The 19,723-nt window shown below is 37.8% G+C and overlaps 3 protein-coding genes across 10 annotated transcripts in view; all 3 read right to left on the bottom strand.

Annotated features, from left to right (window-relative positions):
• The window catches only part of Snu (ABC-type transporter snustorr), a 53,681-nt gene extending 43,685 nt beyond the window's left edge, over positions 1 to 9,996 (bottom strand). Inside the window, exons 1-2 of one of the 4 annotated variants that reach the window (XM_076385516.1) lie at positions 9,806 to 9,996; positions 888 to 1,108 (exon numbers count right to left, since the gene is read on the bottom strand). In XM_076385516.1, coding sequence (XP_076241631.1) covers positions 888 to 961 — 74 coding nt within the window. In that variant the 5' untranslated portion in view covers positions 962 to 1,108; positions 9,806 to 9,996. Of the gene's footprint in view, positions 1 to 817; positions 1,627 to 9,349; positions 9,371 to 9,805 lie in introns of those variants that run through there. The other 3 variants (XM_076385518.1, XM_076385517.1, XM_076385521.1) reach the window with 3 other exon arrangements.
• Positions 9,997 to 15,743: 5,747 nt separating this feature from the next.
• On the bottom strand, positions 15,744 to 17,355 carry LOC143183252 (copper homeostasis protein cutC homolog). The gene is made up of 2 exons (XM_076384763.1): positions 17,014 to 17,355; positions 15,744 to 16,576 (listed from the first exon to the last, which is right to left on the bottom strand). The coding sequence occupies exon 2, from the start codon at positions 16,574 to 16,576 to the stop codon at positions 15,848 to 15,850; it is 729 nt and encodes a 242-aa protein (XP_076240878.1). The 5' UTR covers positions 17,014 to 17,355; the 3' UTR covers positions 15,744 to 15,847.
• An 898-nt stretch (positions 17,356 to 18,253) lies between these two features.
• LOC143183907 (uncharacterized) overlaps positions 18,254 to 19,723 on the bottom strand; it is a 35,901-nt gene continuing 34,431 nt past the window's right edge. For all 5 annotated transcript variants that reach the window (XM_076385703.1, XM_076385705.1, XM_076385704.1 and 2 more), the window contains 2 exons: positions 19,388 to 19,521; positions 18,254 to 19,066 (listed from right to left, as the gene is read on the bottom strand). In XM_076385703.1, the coding sequence (XP_076241818.1) occupies positions 18,883 to 19,066; positions 19,388 to 19,521 (318 nt within the window). In that variant the 3' untranslated portion in view covers positions 18,254 to 18,882. The remainder of the gene's footprint in view (positions 19,067 to 19,387; positions 19,522 to 19,723) is intronic.

The raw sequence follows: 19,723 nt of genomic DNA, 5'->3' as shown, positions 1-19,723 counted from the left end.
GGTACGCGTCCACGAAAGCGAGTGTCGTTTGGCGATCCATATCAGTATCGTCTCAAGGAAAGCTGCGTAAGGCAGGTTTTAATGTACAGACAGTACGCATTATTATTTTTACGAGCTGGCTAATGGTAACTACAATTTAACGAGGTAACCACTTTGTCGGTTTTAAAAAAATCCAATTTACTTTTTTACCTTTTTGTTATGTCGACAGTGGAACTTTCATCAAATGGGTGAACATATAAATTGAAATATGATAGAGAAATAGTAATTTTACGCTATGAAGAATTTAGTATAATTGTTATTTTTCCATTACTATTTTATTTCTAAAATATTTTTCAGAGTTTTATTAAGAGTCTGAAATTGTGCTATAGTACTCAACGTTCTTTCTAAGTTCCACGTCTGCAGAATATTTTGGTAACAGGATTTTTTCAAACCGAAGTAGTTAATGAAGTCATTCATCCAATTAACTAAAATGCTTTTGATATAAAAGTATAAAATTCATTCATTCTTCTAAACCTCCAAAGTGGTGTATCCTCTAAGTACAAAACATTTTCACTTTCTATATCTATTAACAGTGCAAGGTGCACGCTAGTGCAAAAAATATTTTGCACTCTGAAATATATATTGTTAATCACTTAGAGTGCACAGGATTATTTTACCAAATTTTTAGTCACTTTACAATTGAGTGAAGTGTCGGTAATTATGACAGTGATTTAAGTAAAAAATTTTAAAAAAGATGAGTTTTCTACTTATTTGGTGTTGCGTCGATTTACATTACAAAGTGAATACTCAATTCAACATTTTAAAATTGTTTACTTACCATTAAATCACTTTTATAATTACCGTAACTAAATAGAAAAATGTTTAAACTTTAAAGAAACATCACTCACGCGGTGAGTCCATCGCTCCAGCTGAACATCTTCTTGATCTTCTCCCTGTGTTTCTCGTCGCTTTTGTTCTCCATGTCGATCGGTGTCTGCTTCAGCAGGTCAAAAGCTTTCGAGGATGGTTTACCAACGAGATGTCCTGGGGTTTCAACGCATCCGATGCATCCTTTCGTCTCGTTCTCTCCGTCGAGAATGCGTCTTCTGCGTTACGTGACCGACACGCGCTGCAAAGTGGAAGAAAAAACTATTACATTCTGTCCTGTCTTCCTTTTTTTCAGACGGATCGCATAATTATTCATTTATTCGACGATTTTCTTCGTAATACCAATTTAGCGCGAATTCGGGAATATTTTTAGCGATTGAAACTTTGTTTGCCACATTATGTTTATTTAAAAATGTTGAAAGGCTATTTTTATTTCATCTTTTCATTAATTTTAGAGTGCTACCTGTGTTGCAGCAATGTCCATTGGAAACATTTGTTGGTAGAATTCATAGTCGCGTTGATTAAGTGTATCTGTAATCGTGTAAATAACACTGACGTGGCTATTTAAAGTGTTAAGATGCTAATCGCCATGTAATTTTTCCACGTTCTTCACGCTCTCTTATTTATGCAAATTTGTGTTACTAAATATGAGAATATTCCGTAATTCAATTATTCGCTCATTATTTTTAACTGTGTTTAATGATACTGACTGACTGGTCTCGTCTATATTTCTTTTAAAATATTATACCTAGTCGTGCTGAGTGGAATTAAAAATAAATATAATTATAATACATAAAGATTATTTCGTTTAAATGGCAAATTTACAAAAATTTGTATTTTAACTGTTCAACAGTTTTGTTAGCCCAAGTGTCAAAGGTTTTAAAACACATTAGTAGCCACTTCCGCGTATTCGCAATTTCATAATTTTATACATTCACAGTCTTCCAAAAATGTACTGTATTTTTCCTACATTCAGGAAAGTGATACAGGTTTTGCAAAATTATTAAGAATGTCGACGAACAAAGAATGTAGAGAATATGTTATCATCAACAAAACCTACACATTCTTTTATCACAAATTCCACAAAAATCTGAATCAAGAAAATATCCTCATAAATGATTGTTAAAACTGTCCTGACTCACATATGGGTTAGACAACTACTAACGTATTAACTAAAATTCCTGGTTTTAAGTTATCTACAAAATAGAAGTCAAACCTCCAAAAAGATATTGTTAACGTCACATTACAGATAATTTTACTATTTCCACAGAAAAATATTCATAACACACTTACTAAAAATAAATTGAAATCCCATTCAGAAAGTTCCTACTTTCCTCAACGCGCGATAACTCAACTTTCGAATGACAATGTATACAGTTGCCAATATCTCAATATTCATACCGCGTAGGATAAATTTCAAAAATGTCGAATGAAAAATGAAATCCTGCTCTCTGGCTCAAGTACGCACGAGCATCGGAGCGTTAAATAAGCTTCGCTCACTAATTCGCGTTTGCCTAAGCCTTTAATTACTTCTAGGACATTCATGTAACGCACCGTCGAGTGTCGCGATTTACATTTATCGGTACGCAACGCGCAGGTGGAAGACAGTGTTTCAACCGTTGCGCGCTGTTTCGCTGGGATCAGGAATTTTGCATAATCGCGAGGACAGTTTCGAAGAGGAAGAAAAACATTCGTGATATTTCGAGGCGAGCGGAATTCGCCGACCGTACCAAGGCGATTTCGAATGTAAATGAGCTTCGATTATCTCCTCGATGTCGTTGGAACTTTTCTGCCAGAAATTAACGCCACTCGTTTTATCTCACGCTCCTCAATGAAGGGAGGAAGAGAAAAAAATTCATCTACTCAGAAGAGAGTTAAAACGGTTTAATTACTAACAGCTATTAATTACTACATTATTGTCACCCATTTTTACTTAAAACAAGTTATAAATTTTATGAAGTTAAACTCAAAAAATTTAATATAGAATTGAAATTAGAATTTATATTTATGCGACACAAACAGCGATACTTAATTTTTTAATACTTAATTACTACTTAGTTTTTTTTGTTTCCTCAGATTTTATTGGACTATTAACAATTTGAAATTAATTAGAAAAGTGAAACTGAGGGTAGAAATCGACTGTGTTTCTCTTCGCTTTCGCGGGAATCCAGTCCAGAAAAGTAATCAGTATATCAAGGGACGCTTCTTTTCGATGGAAAAGCCGCGCAATCGTTCTCGCAAGAGTGGCGGAGAGTGAAACTGTTTCCCAGTTAGTGGCACGCATTTCGGTGTGCAAGAACACGACGCATGAGTGGCTGAGGTTGTTACGAAGAAAGCGCGATTTATGATCTACCAGTCAGTGAAATGGAAAATGCGTTGTCCTACAAGAAAGGAATAAACAAATTTTCGTTTATAGTGCAATGAGAGGCATGGAACTGAAGGGACTATTTGTACGATGAGAGAAATTATTGGAGCAGAAGATTAGTGGACTGCAGAATAAACTAAACAATTTTAATCGATGCATAAACCTTTCAAAAGCTCTTCTAGAGATAATCAAGTCCACTCCTTTTCATAATTTTCGCTCTTGTTAGTAAATTCTTACTTCATCTTTTTAGAAACTGTAAAACTCAGTTTCGTCATTATATCTAATCTACATATTTACTGTCCGAAATAATAATATTTACGATGGCAGTAAATCAGATTCAGCACGTCAGAAATATGTGACGCTGGTGGCGAACGTGTTAAGTAACACAAATCATTATCCGAATAATTACTTTCCAATACTTCTACTCCAATGGAACCAAGACCTACTGAACAGGTCATCGAGTGATCAACCTAACTGTAAGTCAATGACCTCTATTCTGATCTAAGACCTGAAATCTACATTTAAATTAGAACATTAGACCCCTACTGGGCCCATTTCTCAATCTTCCATCTGCCTCATCGACTAATTTACAATGTCAAATTCTCCCTACCACTGACTATACATTGAACATGCCTCTCACCACAATACATGGTGATCAGTTTAACTGGAAACCCTCTAATGAGTGTTGACAATGCACTTAGAATAAATGCTGCCATAGATTGACCATACCTCTCACTAAAGTACAGGATAATCAGTTTGATTGGAAACCCCCTAATAACTATTGAAAACATATTTAAAATAAATGCTGCCATATACTAACCACACCTCTCCCTACAGTACAGGATGATCAGTTTAACTGAAAACCCTTTAACCAGTGTTAACAACGCATTTAGAATAACTGCTGCAATACTTGGAGAGTTTCCAGATAAACTGATCACCGAGTATATTCGTTCTTCAGACACACAACAAAGGGAAACGTCGTTTCTCCATGTCCCATTAATATCGAGTCGGCTATACGCATTCCAAGGGTGAAAGGTAACTGGGTTAACGAGAGAAGATTCGCCGACACGATTACTATGCAGAGAATTTTCCAAGGTTCCCTGATGTCCGGAACTTCCGTGTTTTCGAAGAAACGCTTTCGTTACGGTAGTCGACGATCGAGACCGTCGTCGGTCAACCGCGCAACACCAAATCGACTCTCGAGCCGGATACGAGAGAGGAATCGAGCAATTCAGATCCGCGAACTGGGATACGTAGAATAGGAAAAGCCAGTTATATACCCGATTATGTGCAGGATGTCGATTCCCCGACTCTCGATTGTCCAGTCGGCACGATTAGAATTCTGTTAGACGAGATACGAGCACCGAGTTGCCTCGTCCTCATAATTCAACGTTCGACGGCATTCCTGCTTAAAGGAGCGTCCACTGACCGAGTAAGAAAGTAGAACTTTTGGTAGGCTGGCCGGAAGCGCGACGAAAACGATGGCGGGAAGAAGTCGACGCACGATTTGCTGTTCAATATGCTGCGACAGAACCATGCAGCCTTAATTAATTAGCGCGACTAATTCGACCGCAATTTTTCTTATGTCTCTATTCAATCGGGGAAATTTGTCAAATTATCTTTAAGGAATGTTGTTAAGGATATGGTAATCTTGGAGTTAGTAATAGTTGGAGATATCTAATACCAAAGAAGTTTAGAATTCTCATTTGAGGATACGAGAAACGTAGATTTACTCCTTATAAATTTTTGAGAACTGATATGTTTGAGAACTGGCATATTTTGAAAATCTGAAAATTTGAATACTTCAATATTTGAAAATTTGAATATTCGAATATTTGAAAATCTGAAAATTTGAATACTTCAATACCTGAAAATTTGAATATTTGAATATTTGAAAATCTGAAAAGTTGAAGATTTGGAAATTTGAGAATTTGAATATTTAAATATCTGAAAATATGTGAGTCTGAAAATGTAAAAATTTGAGGATTCGAGGATTTCCAAGCTTCCAAGAACTGCAGGATAAAAGTGGAATCGCTGCAACAACTACGTCATCAGCTGAGCATATACGATAATAAAACGAAATCCTCGATTAATCTTGATCGAAGCTAACAGAGTTGATGTCTCATGCCGATGCCTCAATGATGACGACACCAGAAACTTTTCCTAACGAAATATACAATCATCCAGAAACTACCTTGCGCTCCAACACAAGTGAATTACCACGTCGATCAATGAATCATCCGGGAAATGTTTAGTAACAATATCCATGTAGTAACTCGTGCTACCAGCCATGCAACTGTGTCAAACGTACAAACCATTTCGCAGTTTATGTCCAAGGCGTCGACAGCGTGCAAGAAAAAAAGTATATAGTGCAAATTACGCAGGCTAACCAATTTATGCAACTTACGCGTCGGCTGTTATGTGAAAGTGTTGCGCGGTGCGTGCGCGCATGAACAGTAGTTCGATTGCTATTCAGCACAGTCGCGACAAACGCCCCTTTCGTTCGTCTTACATAAACAGGGAAAAGTCGGTATTCGTCGAGATTTTGTTTCTCTTTCGATAGTCGCGATCGTCGATCGAAAGGGAGCCAGGAGGAACGCGAGAGGAACGGTCGAAAAAAGGAACGAAAGTACCGTTAGACACGGCGATCGAAAGAATCTGCACGGCCTTTCTCGGCTTTCTCGCCTGGCCACGTGGACGAGCGGGCCAAGAATCGCGCGAGAAGCGACGCCGATAATCTGTAATCGTGTACTCGAAAGACTGCACCGACGATCCGCGAGAGACCTTCCTCGATTAGCTACTACGCTGGGAATATATGTTTGTAGGTCGATCGAAACTGGCCTGTGACACGGGAGCACCGTAAATAACGCGAATCATCCGACAGATGACTTTCACACGGTTTTCGAGCGGGGCAGGTTTTTTCTTCGGCTCGACCCAGACCTGCCGATCGAGGCCCAAGCAAATTCCAATGGACACGTTCGTGTTGCGTTTATTCAAACTGGATGGTAATGTTACAGTTAGGTCAACGCTAGAGCTGTTAGAGGTATTAATATGTATTGCTACGTTGAGACATAGAGACAATTGATGTTGGAAAAAGAGATGGAAATTAATGCTACTAGGTTTCTCTTGGAAACCTAATGTGGGACAATGTTTATCCATGAGTCATTACGAATGCAGCTAATGGAGCTGTTAATGTGTTCTCAAGGGATCATGAGATATATGTGAATATGAACTGTTTCATATTTTTCTCGAAATTGGAAAAATGGTTTAAAGGAGTGCAAACCAAGGATGGTATTAAAATTCAGGAAATATCTATTTAATGAATAAATGTAATATTCTTAACTTGCTAGTTGAATCATTCCTTAATTAAAAACGGTCTCAGTGAGTTTAATGTTGTTTACCTATTAAAAAATAATGAAAGTCAAATTAATTCAACTTTCATTTACAGTAAACTTTAGAACAGTGGCAGTATTGAACTATTAGATTCAGGAAATTAGTTTCTCCTATTAGAGAAAAATATTGGTGTGACTGGTTAACTAGTTTTCTCCAAGTAATAAATCGTACATTTGTCAAACAAGACGTTTCAGTGTAACATAAATACAACAGGAAAGAAGCTCTAATGTTGATCAGTACGACTTTAAATAAATTTTCTAGTATATAAATAAATGTACATAACAAAGTTTTAAGACAATACTAAGCAATCAGAAACATAGATATATTAATTATAATTTCTTTACAGGATATTCGACAACAGGTGTCAAAAATTTTAAGTGGTAATTTTATACTCTAAAATAAGACGAAAATCAAGAATGAAAAAAATGAAATATTAATTGTTGAGAAAACGTTTAAAATTTGACACGTGAAATATGTCTGATTCGGGACTTACTCTACTGCCAGTGTGTATTAATCAAATCAGACACAACGAAGTCAGTAGAATAAGTCCCAAGTCAGACACATTTTACGCGTATTATAGATGTTCTTGTAACAATTAGTAACTCTGAAACTCATTTTGGATTTTCGTCCTACTTTACCCTACCATATCTGACACCTGTTGTCGAACACCCTGTACATTTTTCTCAAAGTTAAGATAATTGTCAAAGCAAACAGTGAATTACTAACGTCCAAGAAAAACCTTAAAGAATATTCTATGGTTAAAAATCTTCGTAATTGAAACTATATATAAGTTTACTATGCACACTAAAGAATATTTTAACCTATCAATAAAATAACAATAACAATGCAATAAGAAGAGCTTTTGTGACGTTTCCCACAAGTATTTCTCAACAATAAACTCCCAGAATACAAGTCAACAACCGTAAATGGATCTCAATGACCAATTTGGTCCCCCAAGATATTTTTCTCGTCGGACAGTATCCAAGAACCGTGTCTAATGGCGAAACAACTAATCGCTGTCGAGAGAATCGAGATAAACGCGAGACACTTAGAGGAAACCTCGTTCTCGAGGAACAGACATGTAACGTACGCGCGCGAAACTGTACGCGGGGTTCTCTTTAGGAATTTGATACTCGTACGACTTCTCCGTTGCTTCCTCGTTACACTTCCTCGACTTCGCTCGTCGCCTCTTCGATTTCATAAGAGTGGCCACGCATGTACGTCACATAACGTGCACAAAATCTGTTATACGTTCACTGTTACGTGCACCGATGCGTTCACAAGTATGCAGCGGTGTACACGGTTCCGATGTTCACTCAATATTTTTCATTTCTACTTCCTGACCCATTACTCCGAACTCTACCTCTCTGATAGCTGTCGCGACAAGTGCCTCTAAAACTGTTTTCACTGAAGCAACAACGAGACATGTTGTCTTTTGAGGCTCCAAGTTCCAAAATGTTCCTAGTAAACACCGACACATAGAAGCATTTTGTACGCACTGAAGCAATATAATCCGAGGAATATTTGGGTTTCTCTTTTGCTTTCAAGACATTTGTTGGGGACAACAGAAACGTGAGGAAATCTGGAGAATCATTCGGTAGCAAGTAGTGAGTTTTTGGAGATATACGAGATGTTCGGTGATAACTGTCAACAATTTTAACAGGTGATTCTACATGCTAAAATAAGATGATAATGAAGATAGATGAAATTGCATTTCAGGCTTTGTTTCTGAATTGTTAATTGTTGAGAAAACACTTAAAATGCGTGTGAATTGTGTCTGATGTGGGACTTATTCTACTTCACTGTGCTTGACCTGATTGATGTTGCCGGCAGTAGAATAAGTCTTAAATCAGACACAGTGAAGTTAGTAGAATAAGTTTAAACTCAGATGCAAAGAAATCAGTAGAATAAGTCCGAAGCCAGACAACGTGAAGTTAGTAGAATAAGTCCAAAGTCAGACAAAGTGAAGTTAGTAGAATAAGTTCAAAGTCAGACAAAGTGAAGTTAGTAGAATAAGTCCAAAGTCAGACAAACTGAAGTTAGCAGAATAAGTCCAAACTCAGATGCAAAGAAATCAGTAGTATAAGTCCAAATTTAGACCCAACTATCAGTAGAATAAGTCTCAAGTCAGACATAACCAAAGAAGTAGAATAATGTGAATTAATAATTTGAAAACGAAGGTTTAAATGCAGTTTCATCTAATTTCATTTTCATTTTATTTTAACACATAGAATCTTACTTCATCAAAAACGAGATAGCTCCAGTGGGAAGCTAAATTGAAAACGATTTTTCATATGTGTGAACGAGTGAACGTGCGTGTGTAGTAACAGACAAAGACAAAATCTAACTAGTAAAGGAGATATTATTAAAAAACAGAATCTTCTCTAAAGATTTCCGACACCTCTTATCGAGCACCTCGCACAGAACAGCAACAAAAAAAATCCTCATGGTCGCTTCAGTGAAGGCACAGCTTAAGCGAGTACCACTATGCATCACCAACGTGCCGCAAGGAAACGAACGAAGGAAACTATGTATTTAAGAAACCACCGATGTCACGTTCGAAAGCGGGTCGAATCTCGAGTGGACGCCGATTTCACACATGGATCCGTACTTTCCACACGAAAAAACGCATCAGTGCCACACAGTTGCGCGACGAGCCCGAACAGCCCATAAAGATCAAGACCGCCTCGATCACATTACTCTATTAACGCTCGTCGACTTTACCTGTTTCGAGGTTACGTGGACGCCGCGACGCGAGACACTGACCGCGATTGAAGATCGCGCGCAATTATACCGCCGAAAATCGTGAATCCCCTGTGGCGCACGCGTACACTGTCCTTCCCTCGGCGTGTCTCGCGCACTAAGGCGATCGGAGTCTGGTTTTCACGCGATAAACACGGAAAGACGTTTCTCGACAGGATGCTGTGACGCACACTGTCACACACGTCGTCACCACGCGAAACAGTCTTCCTTCCTCGTGAAAGTAACACGCGAGAAGGATCGTTCCTTGCGCCTGGTTTCGCAGGAATTATGCGGCACGACGTGGATGCCAATTTGCGCTGCTGGACCGCGTTCGGATGTTCGTTTTTTCCACGTCGGTGGTGGGGGAAAGAGGGACGCGCGAGATCGGTTGGTCGAGAGGAAGAGAGTCGAATTTAATGCGAGATTTAACGAGCGTACCTCCTCGTGCACGGAGAACGAAGGACGAGACAGGCGAACACGGATTGGCGCGACCGTCCGAACCGTCTGAGCGTCTCTCTCGCACTGAGAGACGAACCTGCTCGGGCAATAACGCGCAGTAGACACTAGGCCTGACTCGTCTGTCTCGACTGTCCACGCACCACTGCGCCTCCAACACAGCCTTCCCTAAACCCGCTCCTGACCCCCGAGCGGGCTGCGGGGCGGTCGATAAACTAGGATTGGCTAGCGCAAGAGGAAGGTCGAACTTCGTTAACCCTTCGCGATTTTTGATACAGGGTGTCTTAGAGAAACGGGGAATTTTTAGAAGTGTGTTGGTTGTCTGAAAAGTATTGTAATTATTGAATATTATTTTTTAGAAATAATCCCTCTAAAACCTTAGCGATTTTGGATACAGGGTGTCTCAGGGAAATGAGGAATTCTGAAAACTGTGGTGGTGACTCAAATATTATTTTTTAAAATATCGCTAGATGGAAATTGACCCTTCTCAACCCTTAATACAGGATGTCTTAGGGAAATGGGGAATTTTGGAAAATGCGTTGATCGTCAAAATATTATTAGAATTATAAAATGTTTCTTATAAAATATTTACTTTTCAGAATTTTATTACTAGCTGTATAATTTACCTTTGTTTTTTGCCATTCTTCGGAATACATATCGTATAACAAATGTTTTTTCTTCTGAATTTCTAATGAAGTATTATTATTGTTATTATTAAAATTTCTCTTTTCCCTGAGACAATTTCTCCCATCGTCTCCCCTCCCCAAGATTAATGACATCTAAAAATATTATATCACATTTTGAATAATTTGTTAGGTATACTCTTAATGCATAAATAATTAATATGAATTTAATTATTTAGGCTGTAGGTAGTATTAGATAAAAATATTAAAATATAAATTACAAGAAAATTTCAAATTATATAAGAGAATATATAGAAATATAGGTATGTATCTTATACATTTGATTCCTCCCAACCCTTCGGGCTACTTATAAATTAATTTTTATTTTTTCACTTTTAATTTCGAAACATAGAGATCTGAGTTGATTCTAGTTCACGTATGTTTCATAATACTGTGGCTATGTTATTTTCGAAATAGAAAGTTTCTTTCCGCTCTCCTTAAGTGTTTTATGTTTTTGAGTTGTGGAAGTTTTTTTTTTGCAAAGGTACGATACGTGTGAGTATTACTACAGGATAAATTATATGTTTACAATGGTACTTTCAGACTTCATTATTTACTTTAAGAATATTATCTTCTATTCTACTAAATATTCGACTTTAAAAAATTTGTATTGAAAAATTACATTCAAGGAAAGTAAAATTATTCATAAAAAGTGGTCTGAATTATTCCATATGCATACAAAGGATATCATTAGGCCGTTTCTATATTTGATATAGGTCTGCGTCATCGACTCAGGAAAATGTCCATTATATTTGGAATTTCTCCCAGTCTGGATTAAATTCTTGGAAAGTTGAAATGTCTTATTTACATATATCGCAATAATGACATTGCAGAATTTTATTCTCTGCAATATTATTAAATATAGTTGAGAATAAATGGAATGAACGTAATACGAAATATGCAAAACGAAAGATATAAAGATATAGGAAAATCAAGTAAAATCAATTAGTATAGGATCTTTACACATATGTAATATAAAAATACAAGGATTCGCGTAACTAGTGATACAAAAAGGAAGTTAGTGGTTTTACGAGAAAAACTGAATCGAAAATGTAGAATAAAGTTTTCTCATATGAGCTTTTATTTCCAAGAAAAACGACTTTCAATTTTTAACAAGTACACGTCCAGTTGAACACGTCTGCATTCAACAGACTTGAATGACTAATTGAATTTGAATGGCTTTGAGTATACACAATAGACAAGCATGCATTTGATGGATTTTTATTTATAGGAAGACGTTAAATCTATTATGTATAGTCGAATCCATTCAAATTCATCAATCATTCAAATCCATTAAGTATAAACGTGATCAAATGCACGCGTATTTGTTAAAAATTGAAAGCCATTCTTCTCGGGAACAAAGCCTCCTATGAAAAAATTTTATTCTACATTTTCGATTCAGTTTTCGTATAGAATCACCACCTCTCCGCTTGTACCATCAGTAACATGACACCCTGTATGTTGATGACACTCAACACAATTGCGACGTCCAATTCACAATGAACGTAGAACCATAAAGGATAAAATATTTCTTCAACTATCTACCTAAAATAATTTCTGTAATATTACTTACATTCCTCTTAGCGTTCGTAGAATATGTCCTTCTCCATAATTTTGCGGTAAATGTTCCCACCTCGTGTCCTTTCAGTCGCTCAGATTTAGATCTTAACAGCCACTGTCGAAAAGCAGACTTTGATCGTTTACCTTGACGCATAATAAAAATGTATTTTTAGCTAATGTCGCTGTAGCAATTAGTCAAAGAACAGGTTTAAAGTGCAAACGAGCGACGCGCTAGGAAAACTGAGAATCCCTGGCTGTAGGCCGACGCACCTTGCAAGAGTATGCAAGCCTTTCAGAAGTAAACACTTTCCTGCGGTCAGCCTCAGGTCAATGGGCGCCATTGGCAGCCTTGGAAAGATCCTATCGGTCGATTAAATTTCTTTTGTCGAATTTCATCTGCATTCGAACAACATATCGCGAGTTCGTCGACTTGAGTCGAGTAATTTCGTGATACAATTAGCCCTGCTAAGTTCCTTTTGAAAATACTCTATGAAACAATGTTTATTACCCAGACGTTAGTAAGAGGACAGCTAATGAGCTTTTAATAGATATATTGGGAAAGCAAAATTGTACAGTGTTGTAGAAAGTAGTATGAACATAGTGATTATTTGGGGTTTTATATATGACAAAAATTCGATGATAACAAAAGAGGATATATTTCTTATTAGTTAGTTTACTGTATTACTAAAAAATGTAATGTCTTTTGGAAAATTGGAATACTCAAATTACCTTATAGATGGTAAAAGATTGTAAAAAATGGTACATACTTAACTTTGCAAAAACATAAACACATTAAAATATAGGGTTTCTTGTTTCCAATACTTTTACTTACTGTTGATTTTATGTATAATAAAACATTTTAGTACAATAACACTTGTTTATGTTACTTTGTACTATTTCAGAATTGTCCTCTAAATTCAACAAAATTCTAAATGGAGCCCTATCAAAGGAGCAGGGCCCTCCTTGAGTTGTTGACCATCCAGGTGCAATAACTATATCGCCATGTTTATTAATTTAACATCATTCAATTTAAAATTTGATAAGAATTTGGTATTCTTCTACAGTTATCACGCAAAAGAAATATTTGATTATCTTTCTTAATAAAAATTGTTCATATAACTGGTTTGCAGCCGCCCCAGTGCGTGGACACCTTTTGCACCCCTACTAGGAACAGCCCTGTAGGGGGACCCGAGGAATCTAGCAGTGTAAAGGTCGCTTCCCATTGCTGTAAGTTTGGGCCGCGAGCGCGTTCGTCATCCACTTGAAACTGTCAACTCTACGAGTAGGAGGGCCTGAAGTACCCAGCGAGCCTGCACCGTGATCTGCTTAATCACCAAACGAGCCCAGCAGACCCAAAGCGACCATGCACCTATGCTCGCCTAGTGGGAACGTCTTTCCGAACAAAATTCGCCGAGCACGCACAATTTATGACCGAACGAGCCTGTTCCAGCAATGGGAAGCGACCTTAAGAATCTACTGTACGTTCTTAGGATTGTCAAAATCGACTGAAGAAGCGATTAAGTCCGATTCCCTTAAAACCGATTACGGAACTTCCGTGCTTTTGAAACGGTCGTTTTTCCTTACCGATAATTATCTCGACATGCCTTGAACGGCTCTAAATTCCTGTTCGCCGACACCGGTGCAGGCGCACACGCACGCGACTACCGATTCGTTGGCGAACTGCACGCGAATCGAGCACATCCGTGGCTCCACGTTCGAAGGCGCGTGCAAGATTTGTTCTCCGATCGCGGCACGCGTTCTATGGCAGCTTTCGATTCGAACGGGTCGTGGATCACGCGGTATGCGTGCGTACGTACAGAAACATGCACATATGTGCTCCTCGAGTGTGTTGGCGCTGTGTCGCAAATCGAAAGTGCGCGCGCGCGTGCGACTTGCAACCAGCGACCGCCGTCTTCCGCATGCGAGGGGGTTCCTCGAGCGGCGTACAGGCCTCGACTCGAAACTTGCGCAACCCTCTGCAATCCCAAATTGGTCGGAAATATATTCGCTGCGAAATCGTTGCGACACGTTCGGTTAGCGATCATTCGTGGATGTTTGTTTGACGAGCTGTATTTGTGTTGCAAGGCGAAATGAAGCGTCGAATTCTTGGAAAACTTCAGGTGAAGTGCAGGAGTGGAGATTGGAGATTCAGTAGAAAAGTAGGATTTGTAGAATTTTATCTTTTTCAAGCGAGAATAGTTTCTAGTATGCGATTGGTATTTGAAATTATGGTTTGGAGAAAGATACTTGCGATTTATGTTATTTTGTCTTACTGTCGCTGGTATGAAACTTAGGAGTCTCACAAAATACATTTAGGTATAGTTGGATCTCGATTATCTGATGTATCGCGAGATCCAAATCTGAAAGATCCTTCTGATAGCTAGCTTTATTTTCTTCAGCAAGCTACTGTTATTTCTCTGTTTAATTGTAAGTCTTAATCGAAGGTCCAGTGTACTCCTATGATTATTGCTTCCAATATGCGCAATTCTAAATAATAGAAATTTTGAATATTCGAAGCCCGAATAACCGAGGTTCTATTATACATTCGAAAATCTATAAATTGCACATATTATTAAAAAAAAAATAAATGATCTGTCTAAGAAATATGCTTCAAATTCTCAAACAATTCCTCAACTGAATCCTGTTAAATTAGAAATCTGTTAGAAATCTATGCTAAAAACTAAAAATAACTAAAAATAACACTAATATTTTGATCTCACAAGCATAGAATTCTGACTCGATTTTAGCTATTTGCTTCTTGTATTTCAATATAAAATCGAACGAAAGAATTCTTGAAATCTCTCCTACTATTACAAAAATCTTTTCTCACCTTTATCTTTTTCTGCCTATTTCTATCTAAGTATTCGCTTCTCGTATCCACTTCTTATTATTCCTGTGCCCAATTGCTCATTTGCAGGAATTTGAAAGTATGACGAATGCGAGCGACGTCAAAACGATTTACGTCCTGCATGCATAATAAAGGGTTTCCTATTGGTTACGGGATAACTCGACCGGTTCTGAATCATCGGCCGATTGTTCTCCATCTTGTACAGCACAGAATAGGCAATCCCTTCTCATGTATGATTTCCAGCACGTAACGGAGATTCCATTTACATGCACGAAGAACGAAGCTCCCAGCGATTTGAGCACCAATGATAATGACATCTGTTCATCCGATTAAACGCGACTCGAAAGGGGGCGTACATCGCGTAAGACGCTTAAGAAACGGTCCTTGATTGTTCCTTTTTTACATCTTCCACATTTCTTTAACGAGATCTCTCGATTTGCATAATTGCCTCATTGAAAAGACGACGCGTGCAGACGCAGACTGTTGCGAAATAACGAACGAGAATAAGTCGATCAATCGTTACTGTTTCATCCTCTGCCTTCTCCTTTGATGAGAAGATGATGATAGCGTTTAGTCACCGCAGGTGAACAAATACTTTCGACTTTAGGTGGCACTGTTCACAGAGGGAAATTATTGCAACAGAAATCTGTAGTGTTTGCAAATGCGAGATTGCGTTTAAATTCTATTTAACCATATTCTGAAAATGAAACAGGAAAGTGAAACGTGTTTCGTCGATATACCTCACCTCACGTGGACTTTTCTTGTATTTACCTTGAGGATTTGCCGCAAGAAATAGAATAATGAAGCAACAAACAGGTATATGATAAACACAAGAATATTTATTGTAGACGATGAATAAGACGATGGAATGTTTCGAGAGAGGAAGTTCGATGGGTCAAGGTAGTTTTTTAATCTAAGTACGTAAGTCTTCTATTAATTTACTGTGTCATTGGTAATAAGTTTAACCATTTCTTGAACTAAGTCTCTATCAGTTTGCGCGATACAATTTTCTCCGCTCAATCCAACGATCACATTAGTCGGCTTGGGGTAAATTTCTACTTTTTTTTTAGCAGACGCGTGAAACTCTTTCGCCTTAGACAATCTTTTTATCTTTAGAATATTGTCTTTAGTGATGCCAGAGCCTGGCATGATAATAATTCTGTCGTTAGCTTTCTCAACGAGGGTTTGTATCAATTCCAATCCTTCCTCCGCAGTGCCCTTCTGTCCAGATGTCAAGATTCTTTTGAAACCAAGATCTATTACAGTCTCTAAGGATTCTAAGGGGTCTTTGACCTCGTCGAACGCTCGATGGAAAGTAACTGGCAAGGGACGAGCACAGAATACAATAGAGTCACAGTATTCTGTATCGATTTCATTGTCTGAGGTCAACGCGCCAAATACGAAACCATCTGCACCATGATCTTTGAGGATAGTTACATCCTGCATCATTGCATTCATAGATTGTTTGTCGTATACAAAGTTACCAGCGGATATTCGAATCATCGCGTAGACAGGAATGGGTGAGAAGTCCTTAATTGTTTTCAAGAAACCAGGACTAGGGGTTAAACCACCCTCTGAAAGAGCAGAACAGACTTCGAGTCGCGAAGCTCCACCTTCGATCGCGTTCCATGCTGATTGCAAAGAGTCGACGCATACTTCCATCTAGAAGATGTTACAGATTAATAGTATTGTATTTTTTGCAGAAATATTTTTAGTAATTATGTAGAAAAGGAGCCGCCCCATTAATTTCGATGATCTTGAAATATGTTGTTAAGAATACTATTTTAGATAAGTTTCTTCTGTATATGTCACTGCTGCTCAGCTTTAGTTTCCAGGATATTCGCAAAAACTGTTCAAAACTTCAATATGTTGGTGGTATTTGAGAAGAATATTTTCGCAAATAGTATTTTTTCATAGCGTGCTAAAAGCGTAAGAGGATAAAATTTTGTGTAACTTTAGCATGTTTGAAGTATTATTCTCTTCCCTTTGCACTGACCTAATTTTTTGAAAGTCTAGAGATATATAGACGCCAATATAAATACGACCCCTTTTCTATATAATTACCATATTTCAATTGTAATGTTATAACGAATACTCACTGTTTATTTGTTAAATAATTAGCAGAAAATCAATATTCAGTATTTCTGCAACTGAGCGTTTGAAAGGCGGAACTGATGGTCCAGGCTGTCTCACTTGGAGTGAAGAAAGTCACTAAAGGTTTCTTTTAGTGATAAGTAGCACAATTGAGACGCGTATCAGCGTGAGACAATCGATGCTAAAGGCGATTCTAAGCTTGAACTATTGTTAAATATTGATACTGAAATCGATATCAATTTTCTGTTCACTAAACAATGCAATATGTGTTAATTAAGTGAAAAGAGTAACTAGAAACTAATGAAAAGGTCAAAAGGCACAAGTGTCCCATGCTAAGATACGCACTAGTTGAGTGATTAAGAGACGATCGTGTCTCCATCTGGTGGCATTATAGATAAATAATACTACTTCAAAGATTTTGCTAGGTCATTTTACAGCGCCACAGTGTCATAGATCAGTACTAAACAAGAAACCGGGAAACGTGGGATTCATCCAAATTTGTCAAAAACAGACAAAGCAAACAGTGACTTAAATTCAAATATGTTTCATTTTTCATATTTACAGCGTAAACAGAGATTTTCTACTCTCTAAGTATTAAAGATGAAAATTACGTCATCAGATTTCAACACTAGTTAATTACGTCAATGACGATGAGTGTTTGAGCTGAAAATGAATGTATAATTTATTTAAAGAAATTTTCTGGAAGAAAGTAAATAACATATTATAGACACATTTAAAATTTTACTTCACTGATATTTAATATGTTTCGCTAATAATTATTAAATTAAAGCATACTTGTGTTTTTAATGAACCTTTTCCAATAGAAAAGCCTATAAGTGAAATAGTATATCTAAAATTAAAAATATTATTTACATAAATTAACTCGTATTAATATGCATGTGTCTATGTATATTAGCACGAGTTAATTTACATAAATAACTTATCAGCGAAGCTCCAGCAATACAGGGCAACTGTTCCACAAATTATACATAGAGATGTACTTATGTTCAACGTCAAAAATTGTGATACTAGCACCCCTCGCATATTGGACCAAAAGCTTATCCCTGACCACCACTTTAGACAAGAATGCACAGGCCTGGCTGGCACATATCAAACACTTCACGAAACATGCGCGAAACAGATACCCGCGAAAATCCATTCAAACTTCCTTATTTTCTCCCAAAAGGATTTTTCAATCGTCCTCATCACTCAAACGATTAAGAAAACAATAATTGCACAGAGGTGTATAAAGCGCAATGAAACTTTGTATTATACAACACATACAATAAAATAATACCAAGAGTTATACAAGTAAAAAATTATAGTAGTAGTAATAGTTGTAATAATAATAATATTAATAATAATAATAATAATAACAAATATTTAAGCGGGATTTATATAATAGGGCATTGACAATAGGGTCTAGAGGTAAAAAATAAAATACTTAAAATGACAGGAGACCAAGGAGAAGAACAAAGGACCGAGGTCTTTGTCGCGAGTCTTTTTATCGTCGATTGTTAGTCGACGTTTCTTCCGTAAGAGTCGAGAGGGTTCGAACGATTCGCAATTTGTCGATCGATCGATCTGTGGGAGGGTCGGACTGTCATCTTTGGAGAACTAGAATAATTTCCACGAGTTTCTCGGCTCCTCGACTAAGTTCGGAGCTAGCTCTCTTTCTCTTTATTTCTCTCTCTCTCTCTCTCTCTTTCTCTCTCTCTCTCTCTTTCTCTCTCTCCCTTTCTCTCTCTCTCTCTCTCTGTTTCTTTCTCTGCTCGTCCGTCGAGGACGTCGAGAACGCCTAGGGTCGACGCGGCGCGTCCACGACGCGACGCGTACCTTTTCTCTTAATCACGATGCGGTTAATTCGCGAGGAATCAAAGGTCGCCGTTCGAGACGGCGATCGGCGAAGGACTCGTCGGGGTGCTCGTACTCGTTGTCCACTTGTTCTTGTGCGGATCAACGCCGAAACCCTCGTCGTAGTTACCTCGCGTGATGAATAGCTGCTTGAAGTGCGGGATGCAGTAGAGTTTACCATTGTTTAAGGTGAACGTGTCCATCCTGTTTGGAGAACCATTTACATAAGTTTATTCATTTGCTGTTAGAAAAAGAGTACCTTAGCGTAACGCAGAGATTTTTGTATGAATCTTCCGATTGCTTATCGAACTTGTCAAGCTGTATATAATAATATTAATATGTTCGGAAATATGGAGTTAATAGTTTGCGGAACTACTTTGCGTTTCTGAAAAATTTGAAGATTCGAGAACTCTGAAATGTACAAATGTTGAAGTATTCGTGTTTTCATATTTTCAAGCGTTGAGACTTTTAAGGTGTAACGTGTTCAGATTGGAAAATTTGGTTGAGCAGAGATTGCAACGTTACCTTAGCACACAATTGCATTGCAGACATCGGAAGCACTGTTTGTGAAAGATTTTGTTATTCGTCTCGACCTTTTCGAGGGGGTACACTTTCTTTTCGCAGCTCTCGCACACGTCCGTGCAGCTCGCCTGAATCTCCTGTTGTGTCGGTGTAATTTGGAAGAAATCAAAATCAGTGACGAACAAAAAATCGCAGGACGAAAGGTGAAGGACGGATGACGAGGAATAGATGATCGTGTAGGCGATGCAGTAACCATTTAGTGTATTTTTTTTAATACACTTTGGCTCTCAACGAAGACCCTGAATTTTGCGATAAACGTATGAGGGTGGAAAATAATGA

The sequence above is a fragment of the Calliopsis andreniformis genome, chromosome 9 (assembly GCF_051401765.1).
Source record: "Calliopsis andreniformis isolate RMS-2024a chromosome 9, iyCalAndr_principal, whole genome shotgun sequence".
In the NCBI taxonomy this organism is placed as follows: Eukaryota; Metazoa; Arthropoda; class Insecta; order Hymenoptera; family Andrenidae; genus Calliopsis; species Calliopsis andreniformis.
Note: the sequence above shows the minus strand (reverse complement) of the source record. Positions and strands in the feature narration are given on the sequence as shown.